This window comes from Leptonotus elevatus, chromosome 9 (assembly GCF_054856555.1).
Source record: "Leptonotus elevatus isolate MCC_2025b chromosome 9, RoL_Lele_1.0, whole genome shotgun sequence".
In the NCBI taxonomy this organism is placed as follows: domain Eukaryota; kingdom Metazoa; phylum Chordata; class Actinopteri; order Syngnathiformes; family Syngnathidae; genus Leptonotus; species Leptonotus elevatus.
Genome location: NC_141247.1, coordinates 24,179,894 through 24,200,625, shown reverse-complemented (window position 1 = coordinate 24,200,625; position 20,732 = coordinate 24,179,894). Strand labels below are relative to the sequence as shown.

Below are 20,732 nucleotides of genomic sequence, written 5' to 3'. Positions count from 1 at the left end.
ATTGTTAAAAGTGTCTGCTTACCAGCAGGGGTGATCATCACTTTTGGCATGTAGTAACACAGCCACCCCCCCCCCCCCTCCCCTCTCTGACGCCTCTTGCCGAACTTCAAGCAGAAGTGCAGGGCTGCGAGGTATATCGCACGCCGACACGGAACCAGACCATCGAAGGAGGATCAGGAGGACGACCGTCGCCAAGGCAATGCCCGTCTGACGGCGCCATGAACCCCGAGGAGCAGACCGTAACGTGGTTGATATCGCTGGGAGTGCTCAGTTCCCCCAAGAAGAACATCGCCGACCCGGAGGAATTCTTGAAAGCCTCGCTGAAGGATGGCCTCGTACTATGCAAGCTGGTCGAGAGACTTGTGCCCGGTTTCACCGCCAAGGTACAGAAATCTGAGAGAGAGAGCGAGAGAGGGAAAGAGAGAGAAAAGTTGACATACTGTAATGTGGTGCGACAGTAGACAAGAAGGGAGGGGTTTGATATGAACTTAGGGGCACAGGCCGCCCATTTAAAAAGTTGCAACGAACTTTTTGCTTTTAATGACGTCGCTAAATGTTTATGATCTGAAGCAAAATGGGCGATAATTGCTGTACTATTGCCAAGAAACACTTATATGTTCCGCATTTTCGACGCCACTTGTATGCAGCAGTCAGAAGAGAAACCGGAAGAACGTTCGCTTTGCTAAATACAGTTAAACACGACCAAATGCATTGTTACTGCGTTTTTTTCTTAAAGGTAATAGGGTGTTATTTTAGACATGAAAGCGCAATAGATAGTAAAGTTGATAAGTTTGCACACAGGCGTCGTCACTTCCTCCTCGAAAGTTCTTCCCAGTTGCTCGACCTCTTGTTTTGTAAAGTTGGCGACAGACAGAAGGGGAGGGTGTCAGACGGGGATGCGTACAACAATAATACCGGAAATAGATCTGAAGTGTTATAGTTTTTATTTTTTGCGCAGTAAACGGTCAATAATATCATAAGCATGAAGTGCTGGAGGGAAGTGTTGTGTAGAATAACAAAATCAATCTCACGTCATGCATTCGCGGATTAATAATAATAATAGAAAAATAAATTGTGCACCGTAGGCGTAGGTTTACGAATAAGATTTGATCCACCTACATCGTACGTACATCTTTCGTATAATTGTTATATCATTTGCGGAACGATTGACTTTAGAACGCGCCTTCACTAATTATTTTACTTCGAAAGTCGAATAAATAAGCGGATGTTTACATCTCGGCGCTAGCTTGACGCTGATGTCATTAATGGCTATGTTTCAACGAAGAGGACGCGGATTTACTCCATATTTCATAAACTCGCATTCCTACGACCACTTCTAACTGGACTTTAATGGCGTTAGCTTCGAGTCGGCGGGTTTTAAAAAAAGGTGTTGAGTCCACGTCAAACGTGCTGATACATTTCTGTCCCGTGTGTTTGTGCTCAGTACTGCCCGGACCCGCGAACCGAAGCCGACTGCATCGGCAACATTCGAGAGTTTCTGAGAGGATGCTCGTCCTTGAAAGTAGAGGTAAGTTTGCGGCTGTAAGTGGCGACGAAACGTTGCCACAGTCTCGGCGTCGACTTATTAGCCTTGGTGTGCACGTCTCCCATTTAGACCCACTTGCTTCGTCGTGTTGTGATCCGCTCAGTTTGCTTGCTTGGACCGTTCCAACTGTATCGGGTTTCCCAGCATGCGCATGTGGAGCAAGCCACATAAACAGGCGTCCTGTTTGTCAGCAAGTAACGAAATACGAATATTTCGTACTGTACTTTAGTCGATTTTTCGATATATTTGACTACTTTTACCCCCTTTTTGGGAGGCACCAATTCCACTATTTCAGGTTAAAAGTACTTTCCTTTGAGTTATGTGAGGGAATTCCAGTTGTGATGAAAACGTGTTTTACTTTTGTCAAATATTGTTTAAAAAACGCAAACTTCTACTTCTGTATATCACTTTCTGCAATGACTTGTCACTTCTTGCCACAAAATGTAACTTTTAAATGTTGCCTGTGAACACAAGTTATGTAATACTGGCAGGATCAACCAGGTAGCCTCCAGCACTTGAGAAATTCGCTTGCCAGACGGCTGACATGGCTCCTACGCAAGGCTTAGGCTGGTGAAGTGGCATCAGCGTTGTATCAGCACATTTTTCTAGTGCAGATGTAAAGTATTGTCACTGAAGTGCATCCTCCTTACTCGTTACATTAGAAAACAGTACTTTTTACTCTTTACTTTTTAAGTAAAAATATCTAAATGAAGAGCGGTAAAGTCCACTGCGATTGAGATATTAAGGGTCCAATAAGTTTGTGTGTGCAGCAGCAGCAGCAAATTATCCAATTTCACTGCAATCTATAAAGAAAGAAACCTGCAAACCAACCCCCGAACTTTTGTTTGCTGAAGTGTCGTGATAGTTTCCTAATTTAAAAGGTATGACTTGACTCAATAAAGATAGGTACGCACTAGAGGCTTAAATTAGCACTAGCTTAAAAGCAAAAAAAGGTACGGCGTTTCAGAATTGGATGAATATAATAATGGCTGTCATACGAGCTGTAACGCTATGCATTGTCTTGGTCTGTTTTGAAGAATGCTCCCATTATTATGGAGGCAATGCGTTGCAGATGTTGGGAGTGTCTTCTCCCTCACTGTGTGCCACACTGGACACGTACTATCCAATTTATAAATACTCGTGGCCTGGTCTTGAATCGCATCATCTGCTTTGTGCCAGCCTGACTCACTGCACAGTGGCGTGGTGGCGTGGTGGAGCGCCCGATGCCCAGCTGGCTTGTTATGTCTGGGAGGTCCCGCTCAGCCCATAATTAGACCTTGTGAAGCCAGCAGCAGCTCGCGGCCAAGTAGCTTGAAGCCCTCGAGCTCGCCATGCCCATCTTTTGGCCTCTGACGTGATCATGTGGGTTTTTTTTGTTTTTTTTTTATTCTTCCCGCCACCGCAGAAATAGTGCTCCTTTCTCCAATGCCTGCACAAAGAAGACATTCAAGACTGTTTTCACTTCTTCGCTGACACGCCAAAAGAGGAAACGCCATTAACTGCGCAAGGCCTCTTGCTCCGTTCCTCAGCTGAATGGGGATGATTTATGAGTGTGCGACCCTGTGGTCACGGTTGGACTTGAGTTTTTGTTACGGCCGACTGTTGCCGTTTTACGTTTGCAAATCATGTGACGTCTTGGGCCACGTTTTACACCTTTTTGGAAGACCCGCCGTGTTGTGCTGCATGGATTCAATTTGCATGAATGTACAAACGTACATGGAGGTGAACAAACGTGATGATGTGATGTAGTTGTGTTCTGGAGCAGAGGAGTCAAACGTATTAAAAGAAGAGACACTTGAGTAACAAAGATTGGTAAAAGTAAAGAGGTACTAATTCAGCCCCTATACCTAAAAGTACTTCTTTTTTTTTGTCTATAATTAATTTGATATTTGCATTATTTTTCATGTGCACAACACATTTTGCGACTTGTTGTCGACCGAAAATGACATCACATGTTCTCAGGGCTCAGGTAACGACCAATCACGGCTCACCTGTTTTCTGGGTTTGGTCATGTGACGTTCGCAAGCTGAGCCATGATTAGTCATTGCCTGACCCTTGAGCACATGTGATGTCATTTTCAGTGGACAGCAATTGACAAAATGTGTTTTTAAAGGTATTGGACGTGAAAAATAATGAAAATGTCAAATTAATTATAGACCAAATATGAACTTTTTACTAATGAAAAGGGCTACATAAGTAAAGTATCCCTTTAAATAACAGTAAAACGTACATACTCTGAAATGTATTTGAGTAAAAGTAAACCTCTTTTTTTTAAACTTTAGATTACAGGGTGGCAAGATTTCATTCTGTTCAGATCTCAGACACAACATCTATATACATTGTTGTTGTTTTTTAATGTTGTGTCATTATTCTTAAAGGTTGAAAAATGCATCAAGCCTATTTTGACAAAGAACATTAAAGTATAATAAATATGTCTTTAAATGGAGGGTGTGAAAATAAATCGTCTTTAAAAAAAAATAGTCTCAAGTACACTATTTTTCACAAAGTATTTATACTTAGTTACTTCCCACTGCTGCAAAAAATAAATTTCAAGGACTTTGAGTTGGGTTATATTATTATATGTATCATTACAAATAAGTTGGTATATTTTTGTTGGAATTAATTCCAGGTATTATTTTCATGACCTGAAAGGATTATTTGTATTTTGGTTCTATAAAATCACCCCAAGTGCAAATGTTGTGTTTGACAAGATCCTCATTTGTTTGATGTGATGGTCCTTGGACAGCGGCAGATTGAAGCTGTGCCACTCAAACTCTATATTTAAGATGTTTTATTTAAAATGTGAAACCCAAGGCTCGGAAGGAAATGAGATAGCTGCCTGAGACGCAGCAAGAAAGCTTCTGTGCGTGTGCGGTGAATCGTAATGGTGTCTGGCTCTTTTATCGACTGCTAATTCACAGAATATGGGTCATGCTTCATGTGCCAGTAGTTATGTGTGTACGGCTGAGGCTCATTTAAATCACGCGAGTGTTCAATTGTGTGTCCAATTATTGGCGTACAGCCCCCATTTGTAATTGTGACATGCACATTTGAAGGGATTTTCATTTTTTGTCTTTTTTTTTTATTTTTTTTTATCCAGGGGTTTGAGCCCGAGTGTCTGTACAGTGGGGAGAATTTTGGCAAGGTCCTAACCACGTTGCTGGCCGTCAATTTTGCCACGCAAGGTAAGAGCCGCTTGCGCCGTCCTTCCGTGACCTTCCGGCATCCCGCTGCTTTCGCCAAACAAGGCCACGGTGAATTTACACCATCGATCGCTTCAACAGTTTTTCCACAATTAATCAATTATTCATGTGGGCTGTGTAATTGTGACAAAAATAAAATGGCACAGAGGTCACGGTGACTTCTTTGATGGTTCTTCTGATTTCTAATGGACTCGCCTTCATTTAAGAAGACTCACTTTTTCATTGACCTTGAGTAATATCCCAATGGTAATTGAAGTCAGCCGAGTAAACCACTACGCCGTGGCCTTGTTTATGGCTGAGTTTACGTTCCCCAAGAATACCCACAATGTGTCAAATCCATGTAGTCAACTTAATGTTTTTATGTTCTAAGGCTGTAAAACCCTTCACCACACATCGTTATACATTTTTCTCAGACAGGCTTTGACATTTTCTCACATTTCTCTCTTGTTTGAACCGTATACATTAAAAAAGGTACACTGCTGTAAAAAAAAAAAAAACAACACCACAATATTGCACCAAAGAAATTTGCAAAATAGCGAGGCCGCGAAAGGTGAAAAGCAATATAGCGAGTTAGCACTGTAATGCCAAAATCCTTTTTGGTACGTACTCCACTTGTTGTTGTTGTTTTTATTATAAACACCTAACTGTTTGGGTACCCCCTTGCCAGTATTGTTGTACCCAAAGGGTGGAATAGAGACTTTGATGTAATTGTCTTGCACGCTTAATAACAGGAATGGGCTGCAAGCTACCGTATTTGTCAGACTGTAAGTTGCTAACGGATATCTAACGCACATTTTTCAATGTAATTAAATTTTGGCAAGTATTTTTTTTTTTTACCACTAAAAGAGTTAAAACGCGGAGGCAACAGGGTTTTTAGTTACCAGTCTGAGCGCTAACTGTGTAAGTGTGCGCTAAATGTGTAATGTTAGCTAACCATGTTACACGAATGGGACGTGCTAATTTTGGACATTAGATTGCTAACCACAGTGGTATCGTTATAAACCCTAAAGGATGGAGCTCGCCCAAATGCAGCATATTGATTGGTTGACAGAGAATAGTCTTTCCATTTGGGCGACAGGAAGGGAATAGAGTGAATGCAAAAGGGTTGCCATTCTTATAATCAGGAACCAAACATGGTCTTCACTTATAATGCTTTTCCCCGCATAGATTCCAAATTGAAATTAAGCGTCCACATTGGTGACTGATTGGACGATGCAGGGTGTATTTTCTATTTGAAGTGTGTTTCATTTATTTTATTGTTACTTCACTATTAGCAATATTTTTTCAGGAAGTTATTAAATTGTGTGTAAATGAAGCAGAATTTGTTATTTGCAAACATGGTGATGACAGTCAAAGCTGTCAATTCAATTCAGTTTGAATTGTTTCCTTATTTACTGTTTGACGTTCTTCCTCTTTGTTGAATGAATTGGCTGTGCTTTAATGGCACTGTACGGTTATGCAGCTCATGCAGATATCATCGCACACACCGCAGGGAACCAAGTCAGCTCAAGGTTTTGCTATTTCAAATTGTACTGCGGCAAACTGCACCACTTGGTGGGTTAAGAGGCAACCGCCCAATCTGTGTTGCTCAATTTGTGTCATGCAACGTTTGATCAAGCTGATTGGCTTTACTGGCCGAGGCCAGCTGGTGTGTGGTTGTGTCCTGCTGGGTGCCATCTTTGCCTGCCGTGCTTGATGCACCCAGACTTAATATCCTGCTTTGTTCATTTTCCATTCAAATGAAGGCTCGGTGTTACACAGAAGAATCAATAAGGTGAAATTTAATATACACCCACTCTCTCTACTTGAAATCTTTGCAGTGCTGTGGGCCCCGCAATGCATTGAGGCTAATTGCTTCAGGAGGTAGAGCGAGTCTCTGCTCACTTTCTTTCCGCAGCCCCAGTGTTATTTTGTCAGCGCTTTTTTTGTCAAGAGAAAATTCGCTTCCCGTGCACGTCACGTTATGCTGCTGCAGATTTTCAAATGTATCAAGACATTTGGACATTGCCGTTTGTTTTTCTTGATCACGACACAATGATATTGGAGATGAGTTGAGATGACCAATGGATGCCCGGCGTCCGCGTTTCTTTCATAGAAAGCCTTGACAGAACATGAATTTGCCAAGCAATCACTGAAATGTTGCATGAATACTTGATTATGATCATTTGTTTCACAGCGATGCCGTCTTAAAATAATCACTACGTCATTTTTTTCACATTTTTCAGGGAACACAAAAAATGTAACCTTTTGCATCATGAGCAGATGATTTAGACCCAAAATATTTTTTTGCAAAAAAAAAAAAGACTTAGGCAATTATTTTAAGAGGGTGACAATATAAAGTATGACAGAATCAGCTACTTGCACTTTAATTTTTTTTTTTTTTTTTTGGTTGAATTTTTATCGGTGTACCAAATATGTGCTGCAATCTTGACTTGAGGTTCTTCAGTCACGAGTTAATTGATCCAACATAAGAGGCCTCTGTGCCTTCTCCCTTGTGATCTTTCTCTTTATCCAATGCTTACCGATTCTCAGAATAGCTGCACAGTTTGTTTTGTGAAGTAGCTTTAAGCTGGCTAAAAAAGCAATTGTAAGGACAATTTAAAGTCTTCACTTAACCTAATCATGAATATTTTTGAAATATGGGACTGGGAGGATAAAACCCACACAAACTCAGGGACAGCATGCACATTCCACACGGGAAGGCTGGTGAGGAGATTCTAACCTCGAACTCCAAAACCGTGAGGCAGACGTGCTAACCACTCTTACATCGTGTTGCCCAAGTCTTAACATCTCACTGTAAAATTGTAATAAGTAATGAGAGAGAGATCAATGGCAACACATCTTAGACATCAGTTCATTTCAAAGGCCAGAAATTCCAACGTCAATGATACGATTCCATTTAGGTGCGTCAAGAAGACACCGTCACCCGGTGCCGAGGGCTTTTGACTATCCAGTTTGAATAAGACAAGCAAACAAGATAACAGAGGCTACATATTTTGTGTCCACCACAGACAGCGCTGCAGAGAGGTCATGTCCGCAGTCCGGCGCCCAATCACTTAGTCAGACGGCGTCCTCGCACACAATCTCCTCTGCCAAGTCCAAAGGCTCTCTGCGGCGACAATCCAAATCTGCGGTATGTTCTGCATCCTCCTCTCTTGTTCTGTTGCAAGCTCGCGTACGCTCGTCGCAAAAAAGATCGGGGGAAGATATTCGGCTTTGTATTAAAATTTCAGGATGAGCATAAAAGGCTAAATGAACTTCATTTGACCTGTAAACACCCGCTTGACAGGAGATGGCGGAGAATGGCGGCGGCGGCGGCAGCGGCGGGCAGCTGATGGTGAAGGCCCGCTTCAACTTCAAGCAGAACAACGAGGACGAGTTGTCGTTCAGCAAAGGCGACGTCATCGTGGTGACGCGGCAGGAAGAAGGCGGCTGGTGGGAGGGCAACCTCAACGGAAAGATGGGATGGTTCCCCAGCAACTACGTGCGCGACGTCAAGGCCTGCGGTGAGTCGCTTGTCGCAATGACGGCTACTGTTACTTAGCAGTTGCCATTATTCTGAACTCATTTGCTCCCCAAAACGTATACATACGTTCTATTTTAAATATTACTATGCTCACAAAGACGTATTTATACGTTAAAAAAATAAAAATAAAAATAAATAATTAATTCTAGAGCTTTGATGCAGCCTCTGAACTGAAGAGAATGGTTGAAGCAATGGTAGTTATCACAAAAACGGCCAGCAGGTGGCAGCAGAGTATCAGAGATCAACCATTTTGCAAAAAGCTATTTTTGCCAGTGTTTTAAACTGATTTGCGACTAATGATGAAACTTAGCTATATTCTAATTCTAATTGCTACAAAACGGAAACAGATAGAAATATACTTTTTTTTTTCCCCCCTGATGAAAAAAGTGACTACTTTTTCTTTTGGAACACTGTGGGCCTTGCAAAAGCAAAATCAGTCACAATCCAGTAAAACAGCAAAGGGGGTTGCTTCAGTGAAAATGGCTGGGAGTGAATGAGTTAAACAATAACAATAATAAAATGATTAATTTTTTTTTCATGGTGATTTTGAGTGATAAAAAGTCACAAGATGATCATTTTCTAACCGACTAAGTGAAATTTGGTCATTTCTGGTGGCACAACTGATGATTTGTCACAGCACTGCGTTATGACTCTCATGATTGTCAATATGTCCCCTGCAGAAAAACCAGTTTCTCCTAAAGGAGCTCAGCTGACCAAAAGCTACTACAACGTGGTGAGTTGACAGCACAGATACATTGGATGTCCTTTTTTCTTTTTCTTTTACAAGATTACTTTTCACAATTTGGCTTTAGCTAAAAAAACAAAACAATTTAATACCAAACAATCACTTTACCCAAAATGCACTTGGCCCATCGTCTATAATGTAAAATTAGTGATCCAGCTGGACCTGCTTAGCACCAATGAAGGAAGACCAGAATCAGGGTTATGTTCCAGTTAAGAGTTGAGCAACAGCATTTTGAGTCCTGCTGGAGATGTTTGAGGTAGGACTGGCTGATTCCAAAATAAATTCACATCACAGTAATCCATCTGAGATGTGATAAAGGACTCAATTACGGTTTCTAAGTCCTGTTGCGCAAGAATTCAACAGTTCCTTTGTGCCATGATGACACCCGATCGCGCCAAATTTCATAAATGCCAAACCACAAATATGCAAAGGTTAGAAAAGTGTATTTTAAGCAGCTTTAAGAAATAAATAATCCAACGAGATAACCTGACACCTCCGCCGTATCTGTTGTGTTTGTTTAAGGTGGTGCAGGACATCTTGGAACACGAGCGAGAGTTTGTCAAAGAGCTGCAAATGCTGCTGAGTTGTTACCTGCGACCGTTACAAGCCAGCGACAAGTAAGAGAGACGTCAAAAAACCAGGTCACTTCCTGTAGGCACTCCATTCAAATACCAATTTAAGCCCTCATTGATTCACAGATGATTGTGCTGTCAAAAGCTGTGTCCATTTATTTTTAATTTCCATGTCAATACAAGCACGAAGCAAGTTGATAAAAGAATGAAGCCAGAGCATTTTTTTTTTAAAATTTAGTTGTATATCTAGTACAGACTTTGAGTGGCAAATGTGGATGCCTTTGAGTTATTTTACTGTTCAACGACTTTCGGCAGGCTGAGCAGTGCAGACAGCGCCACCCTGTGTGGAAACCTTGAGGAGATCCTCACCTTCCAGCAGGGCCTCGTTGTCTCTTTGGAGGAATGTATCAAGTAAGTCAGCGTTTATTGATGCATTTCATGAATAATGATGTCATTATGACTCTCTTTGCATTGACTGAGTACAAGATTCCATGACAGATGCTCTGTTGAAATACAAGCTGTCTTTTTTTCCACTTTCTTATTATTGCCAGAGATCATCTTTATGGACCTCCAGGGAAATAAAACATGCCCCCTTTCTGCTCCCTATGTTTGCTCTTTTTATTGCTCTCCGTTGTCGCTCCACTTTTCTGACCTTGACTTTGTCATTGCCCATTGCAGATTCCCCGAAGGCCAACAGCGGCTGGCCGGATGCTTCTTGAATGTGTTGTGTCAGATCAAGTCTCTTTACCTGGCCTACTGCTCCAGCCACCCGTCAGCCGTCTGCATCCTTACGGATCACAGGTCAGTAATTTTCTTATGCATCATTTTTTGGTTTTTTAGAAATCACTGTACACATCTTCTGGGATTTTTTTTTTTTTTCTGCATTCAAAATCTGTTGGAAGTTCTGAGTTGTTTGTTTTGGGACTCTTAAAATTATGTCGTTATATATTTTATCTAAGCACATCATTTTGTTTTACCAATGTCTGCTTGCTTGATGCTAAACACACAATGCACGACACTATAGACGTGCTAGTGATACGAGCATTGATGTTGACCATCTATTGGTGTTTTATGGGGCGATAAAATTTGATGATTAATCACAATGGGGAAATATGATTTCAGATCAGAGAATATCTCAATGTTAGGGACAAAGTATTAAAAACCGTTCAGTTCTTCACTGCAAACTATCTCTAACCGAAGGCTTAATTGCTGATCTGAAGTGTATTGCATCTGATTAGATGGCGCGGGTGTACCTAATGATATGGCCGGCTGCAGCGCGATTTTAAGGCACTAGGTGTCATGCTGTCATCCTTAAATAGTTGACGTAACAATTACAAGATACCAATTCCACTGGTGGTGGTAGAATGCTGCCATCGCTCCCATGATGACTGTCATCGCTCTGAGCTGCAGAATAGTTTGACCTGCACACAGGAAGCCAGCGCGACATGTTGACAGGATACACACGCTCGCGGTTTTGCTGCCATGCTACTAAAGCGGTAAAGACAGAAACGTACTTTATTCATCCCATGAGGGAAGTTAAATTGTCGCAGCAAGCGATCATTTTACACATGTACACTTGTATTAATGGTATAGAAACAAACAACAAATTATAAACAAAACAAATTATCTGTTCAATAAAATATATTTTTTTAAATAATAACATTTAAATATAATATACTGTGTATATTAATTGATATGAAAATCTGTAATCAATCAATGCAATGATAAACTAAACAAGAAAAACAAATGGAAGATTAATATGTTGCATGATGGTATAGACTAAGTAATAAATATAATGTAATGATGTAAAAGTAATACGGTGTGTGCAATTAGAGGAAAATGGGAAGCACAATATTATTAGCAGTGGTATATGATTAATTTTAATACACCTGTATGCAGTTTGATGCATCTGTCGATATCCATATGTATGCAATTGTACAGTAGTTGCATTCCATATTAAACTTGAGAGAATTCAAATAATAAAAATGTAATTGTGTTTGCAAAATAGTCACTTAAATCACAGTCAGATTTGGAAATGGGGCACTTTGAGAGGTGGATAAGGATTTAATAATATAGAGAGTGTTTGTTAATATGCATGATGTTGATTTGACATTGTTTTGCTGTAAGTAGCCTAAATATTCATTTATATTATTAAGAGTTAACTATTTGTAAAAGTATTTTAATGTGGGGAAAAAAAAGTGTGATTCATTATTTCCTTTCAGCCACCGTCGTAGGTGACAGATATCACTTTTATTTATTTATTTTATTTATTTATTTATTTATTCGTTTTTGCGACATGTGGTATTGGGAGGTGTTTGTAATATTGACAATCCTATTTAGCCACACGAGAGAGTAAGAGAACCCAAGTAAAAGTAAAGTTATTCCATGAGCTCAAGTTAACGTAAAACAGACATGAGTCACAATATTTTCTGTCAAAACTTTTCCACTGAAGGCTTTTATGTTCCTCAGGGGTTTGTTTGTCTAACATTTGAAGTTCAACAAGTTACACATATTTTGCTTATAAGGCGTGATGGGAAGTTTTGGATAATATGTATAACTGGGAAAAAATGTCATTGTTGACACGTTGTGCTCTTAAGTTCACAATTTTAAACTGTTCACAAGTGATTTCGTAAGCGGTCTCTGACATTCTTCGGGCAAAAAACACAAATGAAGGGGAAAAAATGACAGCGCTCCTAAAATCCACTTGTCAAGTTGTCACACTCTGATTCGCGTCACAATCACACCGTTTTGGGGTGTGAAGCCAATGCCAAGTTTGTTAGCATGAAAACCCGGGACAGAGCTGAGGCATGCAAAGTGAGTGACGACATACCGGTAGCTTGAGCCGCTTTTCGGGCCTCTTATCTGACTATTTACCAACGTATATATTTTTAATGTGATGTTACTGGAGCCTCTTGCGAGAACGATCACCACTCCACATTCAGACTGCAAATGAATGCCGCTAATTAAGCTAGCTGACTAGCTTTCTCCTGTTTTTTTTTTTTTTTCTGTTTTTTTTCTTTCTCCTGTTAATGTCCCTTAGTGGCAAATACAGTTTTCATGCTATGAAATAATAACATGACGCCAAGCCTCGTACCCGCCCCACTCTTAGCGAGGACCTCGACAAGTTCATGGAGAGCCAAGGAGCCAGCGCTCCGGGCATCCTGACGCTGACCACCAGCCTCAGCAAGCCCTTCATGAGATTGGACAAGTACCCCACCCTGCTGCAGGAGCTGGAGAGACACGTTGAGGTCGAGATGCATCCGCATTGTCAAAGATGAAAAATTACACCTCCACAAACGTCCACCTCATGTTGTTTGTTTTTGATGCCCTCGCCACAGGAAGCCCACCCAGACTTCTCCGACATTGTAAAGGCCACAGCAGCGTTCAGAAGTTTAGTGGTGAGTGTGTGACATTATAGCGCGATCTTGTCATCTCATGTGTTCATTCATTGGTGTCCTGAAACGAGGGGGGGGGGGGGGATCAAAGTGAGGGGATGCGTTGAAATGCCATTTGTAGACGGGATGTGTTGAAAACCACATTGAGCCCGAGAGCAGTTGACAAGGTTCCTCAGCGACGCACCGAGTTCCTAGAAATATACTCGTGTTGTTTGACTTTGTGGCTTGCAATGAGGTTGTCAGGCGGACCGACATGAAGCACCGCAACAGGTTCTCAGCCCACGGAGCGTCCTCGCGTGATCTGCCACGGAAAATGACAACGTTAACCTTCTCGTTATTTCCTTTTTGAGTAAAGAGAGGACAAAATTAGCACATGGAAATGTCACAAAGATGTTGAGTTAATTATTATTTTAAGGGATTTGGGAAAGAAGAGGGGTTTTTTTTCCATTATTTTTTTGGTTTGTTTATTGAGTAAAAATATAATTAGTCATTATTTTTCTAAATTTTTTTGTGATTGATTTATTTTATGACTTAAAAACATATATTTTTTATTCAAAATTGGATATGGGCACCAGAATTTGCTACCAACTTCTTGAGCTGCCTCTGATTTCGAGTTGCAACAATTAAATAATTTTAAGTACTTTAAAATAGGGATTCACTTTTCAACCACCATTTTTATACTACTGTGCAAACATTTGGGGCCGCTTGGAAATGTACTCGTATGTCCTTTTGGGCTAGAAAAGCACTTTTTTAAGGGCCATGACACACAATTAATCAGATAATGTTTTTCTTTAAAAAATAAGGACATTTCCTAATGTCCTCAAACTTTTAATGGTAGTGTTTTCCTGATGAATATTTATTTATTTATGTATTTAATTTTTAATTGTAATTAATCACATGACCTCAATAGTAACTCACGATTAATCACAAATTTTATATCTGTTCTAAATGTACAATAAAATGTTTCATACTCTTGTTAACATAAGACTGGGAAAAAATGTTAAACAAACAGAAATATGGCTGCATCTTGTAGTCATTGATACAGCAATTTCATAATAATTCATAAAATTGAGTTAAAATTAAAAAGATGTAGGCCTACTGTACTGTAAAAAAAACACACACACACAAAAACAGTGTGATATTAATTTGTGTTGAGGTAATATTTCTGCCACTAGAAGGCACAATTGCATTTGTAAGACATTGGTGACAGTTCAGTGCATTTTTCTTTTTATATTAAGAGCTATCTAATCTTTAACATGAAGTAACTTTTTAGCACATTTTTTCGATTGTAAAATACAACCTAACCCCAGTCTCCACAAATCTATGCATTACAATTAATTTTGTTACTGTTAATTTTTTTGCAACTGGGATTCCCCCAGTACAGGCTTTACAAGTAAGGGTCGGTCATTAATTGCACAGGGGAAAAAAATAGTGGCGTTACAGGAACTTTAAATTAACTCAAAATTAATGCACTATTTTAGACACCCCTAATGTATTTTTTATTTTCGTCTCTAGGCCCAGTGCCAGGACCTGCGGAAGCGCAAGAACCTGGAACTGCAGATCCTGTCGGAACAGGTGCGCAGCTGGGAAGGAGACAGCATGAAGAGTCTGGGTCACGTGGTCTACATGTCCCAGGTCCACATGAGGACCGGCTCCAGCGAGGTAAGCGAGTGGTTGGATCCCGTACAAAGCCGCGAATGGTCCCGCAATGTGCCCGCTTGAAAACCTCCAAAGACAGCTGTGTGGGTAACGTCGCTAAACCGAAGCACATGAAAGAGCGACGTCGTCTTTCTTGTGGGTTTTCTGCGTTGGGGTCTGGTTTGACAAGGGGTTTGGAAGAAGACGAAAAAAAATGCACGTTTCAGTGTCAACCGCTGCACCAGTCGCAATATTGGACTCATCGTCCTCAGCAGGTTTCATTTTCTTTTCATATCTAAAGCTAGTTAGCATTAGCATATGTTATAGTTTCATAGTTGCCTTTTTTTACAGGGATGCATAACCTTGCAAAAGATAACATCCACACTGAAATTAAATAATTTTAACTCTCTAACATGCTTTAAACACATTTGAACTAACACCTTTTTCCCCCCAGTACCTTTTTCCTTTTGCTGTAACGAAATTAGCATCATTGTTAACAGTAGGGAGACCGGGGCTAGTATCATGGGTAAGTTGTCACATTGCAATTTTCTTCTCAACCAGAGGGCGCAACAGAAAAGTGAAATACTAGTTTTCTTCGTATAAATGGTTAGGGGTTGTGTACTGTCTGAGAAGAGACATTGTGAGCTGACATGAGTGCCAGATATCTGTTTTGCACAACCCAAAGTAAACATTTTCAACTTCATATATTTTGAAACCGGCATCGTACAGAGACAAATTCTAGCAGCAAATCAGGTGGCCTCGTTAGAGGAGAGATTCGGGCATCTTGTCATGCCTCAGTCACTGCTCTGTTTTAAGCTAACTTTAAACTCGAGCAAGTGGTAGCCAACATGGTAGTTTGGGGCAACTTGTCTCAGTCATTTTGGGGTTTGTTGTCACATATGCAAAGAATTGGCCAATGGAAAATGCACCTCTGGCAACTCGGTTTTACATATGCCAGAATTGCCCTTCAGATGATGAGTCTGAAGCGTGAGAAAATTAGTTTGCTAGGTTTTGTTTCATTGTTTAAAAATGGGTTTTACGATTTTTCCAGTATGCCCACGTCAGGACTGATTTAAGTTTCACGTACCATCCATTACCCAAAATGCTTTATTTTTTGAAATTCAATTTAATCTCAAATTTCCAGTTTGAGGGACGCAAAACAGGCATTTGAGGCTGAGAGCTATGACCTACATGGCAGCAGGTCCTAAGGAGTTTAATCTATTTCATAATATTTTATGTCAAAGTTTGCTCAATGACTATGGTCAATTTTCAAAATCAATGATAAACAATTTCTCTGGCTGTAAAAACAAACAAACAAAAACAGGAGAACAGGCATAAATTTGTCTTTGTTTTAATAGTTGCAAAATCCAGTGTGACATCTTACTACATATAGTGTGACAACTTACCCGTTGGTTAGGTAATATGTCACATGTTCACTCCCTCTATTTGATGGCTTATAACTGCACAGACACAAAGTATGAAAATGACATGAATACAAAAAATATACCTAAGACTTTGGTCTTTCATCTGGTATACATTTTGTTTATATATGATTTATTGATTCCAAGAAATAGCCCCGGCTCCCCAAATTAGTATACTTTGCGCCTATGTGAAAGTTCATATCATAAAGTTAGCGTGTCTGTTTCAGGACAAAGATGAGCGCTATTTGATGCTTTTCCCCAACGTGCTGGTGATGCTGTCCTCCAGTGCGCGGATGAGCGGCTTCATTTATCAGGCAAGTCGTTTCCACTCGTGATCTGTTCAAACAAAAGCCGTGTGTGAGGTTTTTGTTTTATTTTGTTTGTGGTAGACATTTGACCTCTGCATAAATATTGAGTAGAGTGGGGCCTTGCAATTGAACTCAACCCAACTCACTTCACTAGTGATTAATATTGCTGCAGTCACTGAGTCACATTACAGTAGTGGTGAAACTTGTCTTTGTTTGTGTTTGCAAGACTGTAATATACTGAAGTCGCACACACCAGAAGGAGCAAAAGTGAATTAATCATGATGCATAAACTGTTCAATTATTTACAATTAGGCCCAACCGATAGGGATTAAAAAAAAAAAATCTTTATTATTTGTGTACTTTTTACCCTCATTGTGGACTCCAGTACAAATCATGATCATATATATGTCTATTGTCTTTCTTTAGGGACGACTGTCACTGACGGGCACCACTGTAACAAGACACATGGAGGATGCGGACAATGCACACTTTGCCTTTGACATCACAGGTTTGTATGTAGTCAAGCCGCCGCTTCTACAAAAGACACACATTCCCAGAAGCGGATGTGGTCTCTTCCGACTCTTTGTGCTAAAGGAAGGAAGTGTGTGTGCGTGTGTTTTTTTGTGTTCTGCAGGAAGCATGATGGAGCGTGCGACTGTGTTTTGCAGCAGTGCCCAGGAGCTGCAGGAGTGGCTGGAGCACCTGCAGCCATTTAGCAAAGGAGGCAGCCCTGCCGGCACCATCTTGAAGGTTTGAGCTCAGTTCCATGCTTGCGGATGAACACATTAGAACTATGACCACCTTTTTAAAACCTTAAAATATTTCAAAACTTTGTGAGTCTTTCCGTGAGAAGTGCCGTGTAAATAAAATTGACTTAGTTAAAGGTCAACATGTGCATTCAACACATAATGGGGAAGCTTCCAGTGATGGGAAACCTTCATCACTGAACGTCCTCGTTTGCATTTGTTTCCCCCGTGCAGACGGTGGAGGGCAAGCCACTCAGCATGGTGGGCACCCCAACCCACTTGTCCCACCTTGGCAGCTTCAGCGCCGGCAGTCGCGGGCCCCTGGAGCCACCAAAGATGAGCAAGCCCTGGTCACTCAGCTGCCTGCGTCCGGCGCCTCCCCTCAAACCCTCGGCCGCGTTGGGTTACAAAGAGGTAGGAGCGTGCAAAGCAGGGGTGTGCAAACTTTTGTGCTCACGGGCCAAAAAATCAATAATACATTGAATTCTAATGAGTTACTACAATTTAATAAAATTGAGAAAAATCTATGTAAAGTGTTTATTACTTACAATAAATCAGTTAATAAATTATTTAATGATAAAAAATGAATAAAAACAAAAACCGTTAAGTATATTTTAACCAATCATTTTTAGGAGAATAACTGATGAAATAGTTATAGTTATAATAATAAAGTAATTCTTGTTTATTTTTTACTCTTAGTTAATAAATTCAATATTTCTTATTTTTTAATTAATTGGTCAATGATTTATTGCATTTTGGTGGGGAATGTGTAAAATTCTTTATTTTTAGTAAATTAATTCATAAAATGTTTAATGTGATGAATGAATTTATAAATATATTAAAATAATTGTAGCTCATTTATTTCTTGTATTTATAATTCATGACATTTATTAACCATTATATCATAAAATAAAATGTAGAATATTTTTCATTAAGTTGCTCATGTACCTAATTTAGTGACCTTTCAGTGTAGATTTTACCTTTTTATTATAAAAAAAAAAAAAAAAGTCAATTTTTCCAGTATTCTCATAAGACTTTCTCTTGCATGTCCTTCTTCCTCCTTGCATGAGCGCCGTCTGTTGAAACAAAATGCTGCCAAGTAAACAGAATCCAGTTGAATCCACAATTGGCATGTTTTGGTCCCACAATGCATTGCCCTTCTCTCCAAACAGTACAGCAAAAGTGGAGGGTGTTTCTGTGGTGTGCAAATGTCGACACTAGTAACTCTGCATCGGCCTTTCCTCCCGTCATATTTTCACGCACTTCTTTTCTCTTTCTCTACTCTGTCTTCTGTAGAGGATGTCTTATATCATGAAGGTAAGGTTAGATTCCTGTGTCTGTGTGTGCGTTTCTGGGGGGGGGGGGGTGGTGGTGGTGTGTGTGTCTAAGCAAATGTGTGCGCCCACTGTTGAAGTAACACTACTCGTTCCTCAATGTGGTTTCCTGCGAAAGCCTGCATGTGTGCTGTGTTTTTTTATTTTCTGCACTAAATGACCTTCATCCATTCAAGAGCAGAAGCTTGAAAGAAAAACTAAAAATAATTTGACAATAGGGACGTAATATTCAGTAGTTGTTCTTATTTAAATAAAAAAATATATTTTTGGAGAGGTTGGAACAGACTAATGGCATTTCATTCATTTCAATGACATTTATTTGGGCTTTGAGTTATGAGCAGGGTACGATTGTCGAGTCATCAAACGTTCTAGCAGCAAAAAAGTCAAAAACAAATTCAAATCTGTTACTGTCTCCTGTGAAATCCATTTGATGTGACGACACATTGTTGTAAAATCAATTCCACATTCACCTAAAGGCCTCTTAGCTGCAGAGCTGCAAGAAAAGGTGCGAATACTCGCCTGCTTTGGTCACAGCTATCGCCACGCGCTTGCCGCCTTGTCGTCCTTTTAAGTCTCTTGAGAGCTTGTGCAGTGATTTTGGTTTGCAGTCTTGGCTTCTTTTCAAGGAGAGTCAAGTCCGAGACCCACCGACTGTTTTCTACTTGCTCCCGCAGGATTCTAACAAGAGCCCACGGCCCATGAAGAAGTTCCTGCCTGGAAACCGGAAGAAGGAAAGGAAGCCTTCGGATGACGATGTTCACACGAGGAGAAGTAGGGCTGACTGATTAAAAACAATTATGTATTAAAATTTGAAATGTTCATGTTTGCTACTGTTGAAAGGTCTCATTCTTAATCGTTTTCCCTATAAGAAATAATTGTGCGAATGCTGAAGCACACTTGTTTTCCGCGAAGCAACTCCCACATAATACTTCCCATTTACACCCTTCAAATTTCAACTTGCGTCCAAAATTCACGCCTCTCGTGGTATAAATCTTCTGATTCCACATTACTTACAGTATTTGCACAATTTAACGTTAAATATCAACTTTTCCCCGTTCATTTTCAATAGGACTGTTATTGAACTTTTTCCAAGTACTACTTTCCCAATTTCTGCAGTAAATGCACTTTATGTAGTTGCTAATGGTTTTGGGCAGCACGATGGGTGAGTGGTTAGCACACCTGCGCCGCAGTTGTAAGGTGCAGGGTTTGAATCTCAGCTCATTCCTGTGCGCAGTACGTGTCCAAAAAAATGGCCAATTTTCTGCACGTGCGTGAATTTTGTCATCGAGATTCATGTGCTAACAAACAAACTGATTAAAGGCCTGTTTTGGTCGCATAGTTAATGGCTGGATTGTGTCCAGGTACGGTGGCTCTGGAGGAGGACGCTCAGATCCTGCGGGTGATCGAGGCCTACTGCACCGGAGCCAGCTTGCACTCCACCAACACTCGTTTGTACTCCTTCATTCTTATCGGACCTTCTGCCGGCTGACAACGAGCATGCGACAAACCGTGCGTCATTGTCCTGCGTGTGTTTGCGTAGCTGTGCGAAAGGAGTGCGTTCCTCAGGTGCTCCTTCCCGAGGAAGAGAAGATCATTGTGGAGGAGATGAAGAGCAACGGGCAGACGGTCATTGAGGAGAAGTAAGCGGTTCCCAAATGGAGCACTTTTCTTTTTCTGGACTTGAGTCGCCGTGAATTTGGCGCGGAGGCTAACATCTTTCTATCAATGTCTATTGCTTGCTCTATATATCTGTTTTTATCGCTCTATCTAGTTATCTCGCTATTATTTCAAGGTGTGTTCATTGATTGTGCAGGTGCACCTCGTCTTAGAAATAATCCCTACTCAAAACTGGATACTATGTTCGGGTTCTTTTCCTTTCTTTTTTTTCCCAGGAGTCTGGTTGATGCGGTGTATGCTTTAAAGGATGAGGTCCATGAACTGAAAAAGGTATTAGTCACCTTTTATTGTATCGACTTAGCAATCAATGTGTTTGTTCTTGTGCGTTTTCTCAAGCGGAACCAAATGGAGTCTTAATTTCGACACCTTTTCTATCAGCAAATGTTTAACAGTACTTACAGTGCCGCTTTGAGATCCAGGTGGCGCGAGATACTTGTTTTTCGGCTGTGTGTGTTTTTTTTAATTCATATTTTAACTTGTAAACAATAATTTGAGCTGAGGAAAAAATGTAGGCAGACAATCTAACAATATTCACACTCCCTGTGAAAAATGACTAATATTACAAAGGCCTGATCAATTAATTGACTGGCTGATTTAATCGACAAAAATCGAGTTATTTTT

The 20,732-nt window shown here is 40.4% G+C and overlaps 1 protein-coding gene across 1 annotated transcript in view; it reads left to right on the top strand.

The window, feature by feature from the left end:
* Positions 1–73: 73 nt before the first annotated feature.
* The window catches only part of arhgef6 (Rac/Cdc42 guanine nucleotide exchange factor (GEF) 6), a 23,491-nt gene continuing 2,832 nt past the window's right edge, over positions 74–20,732 (top strand). Inside the window, 21 exon segments of the mRNA XM_086085714.1 lie at positions 74–383; positions 1,445–1,528; positions 4,647–4,731; positions 7,761–7,882; positions 8,039–8,255; positions 8,956–9,008; positions 9,543–9,637; positions 9,908–10,003; positions 10,271–10,393; positions 12,702–12,840; positions 12,931–12,990; positions 14,503–14,649; positions 16,274–16,360; positions 16,781–16,862; positions 16,989–17,104; positions 17,335–17,514; positions 18,397–18,417; positions 19,109–19,205; positions 19,796–19,903; positions 19,906–20,074; positions 20,327–20,381. Of these exon segments, the coding sequence (XP_085941840.1) occupies positions 219–383; positions 1,445–1,528; positions 4,647–4,731; positions 7,761–7,882; positions 8,039–8,255; positions 8,956–9,008; positions 9,543–9,637; positions 9,908–10,003; positions 10,271–10,393; positions 12,702–12,840; positions 12,931–12,990; positions 14,503–14,649; positions 16,274–16,360; positions 16,781–16,862; positions 16,989–17,104; positions 17,335–17,514; positions 18,397–18,417; positions 19,109–19,205; positions 19,796–19,903; positions 19,906–20,074; positions 20,327–20,381 (2,301 nt within the window). The 5' untranslated portion in view covers positions 74–218.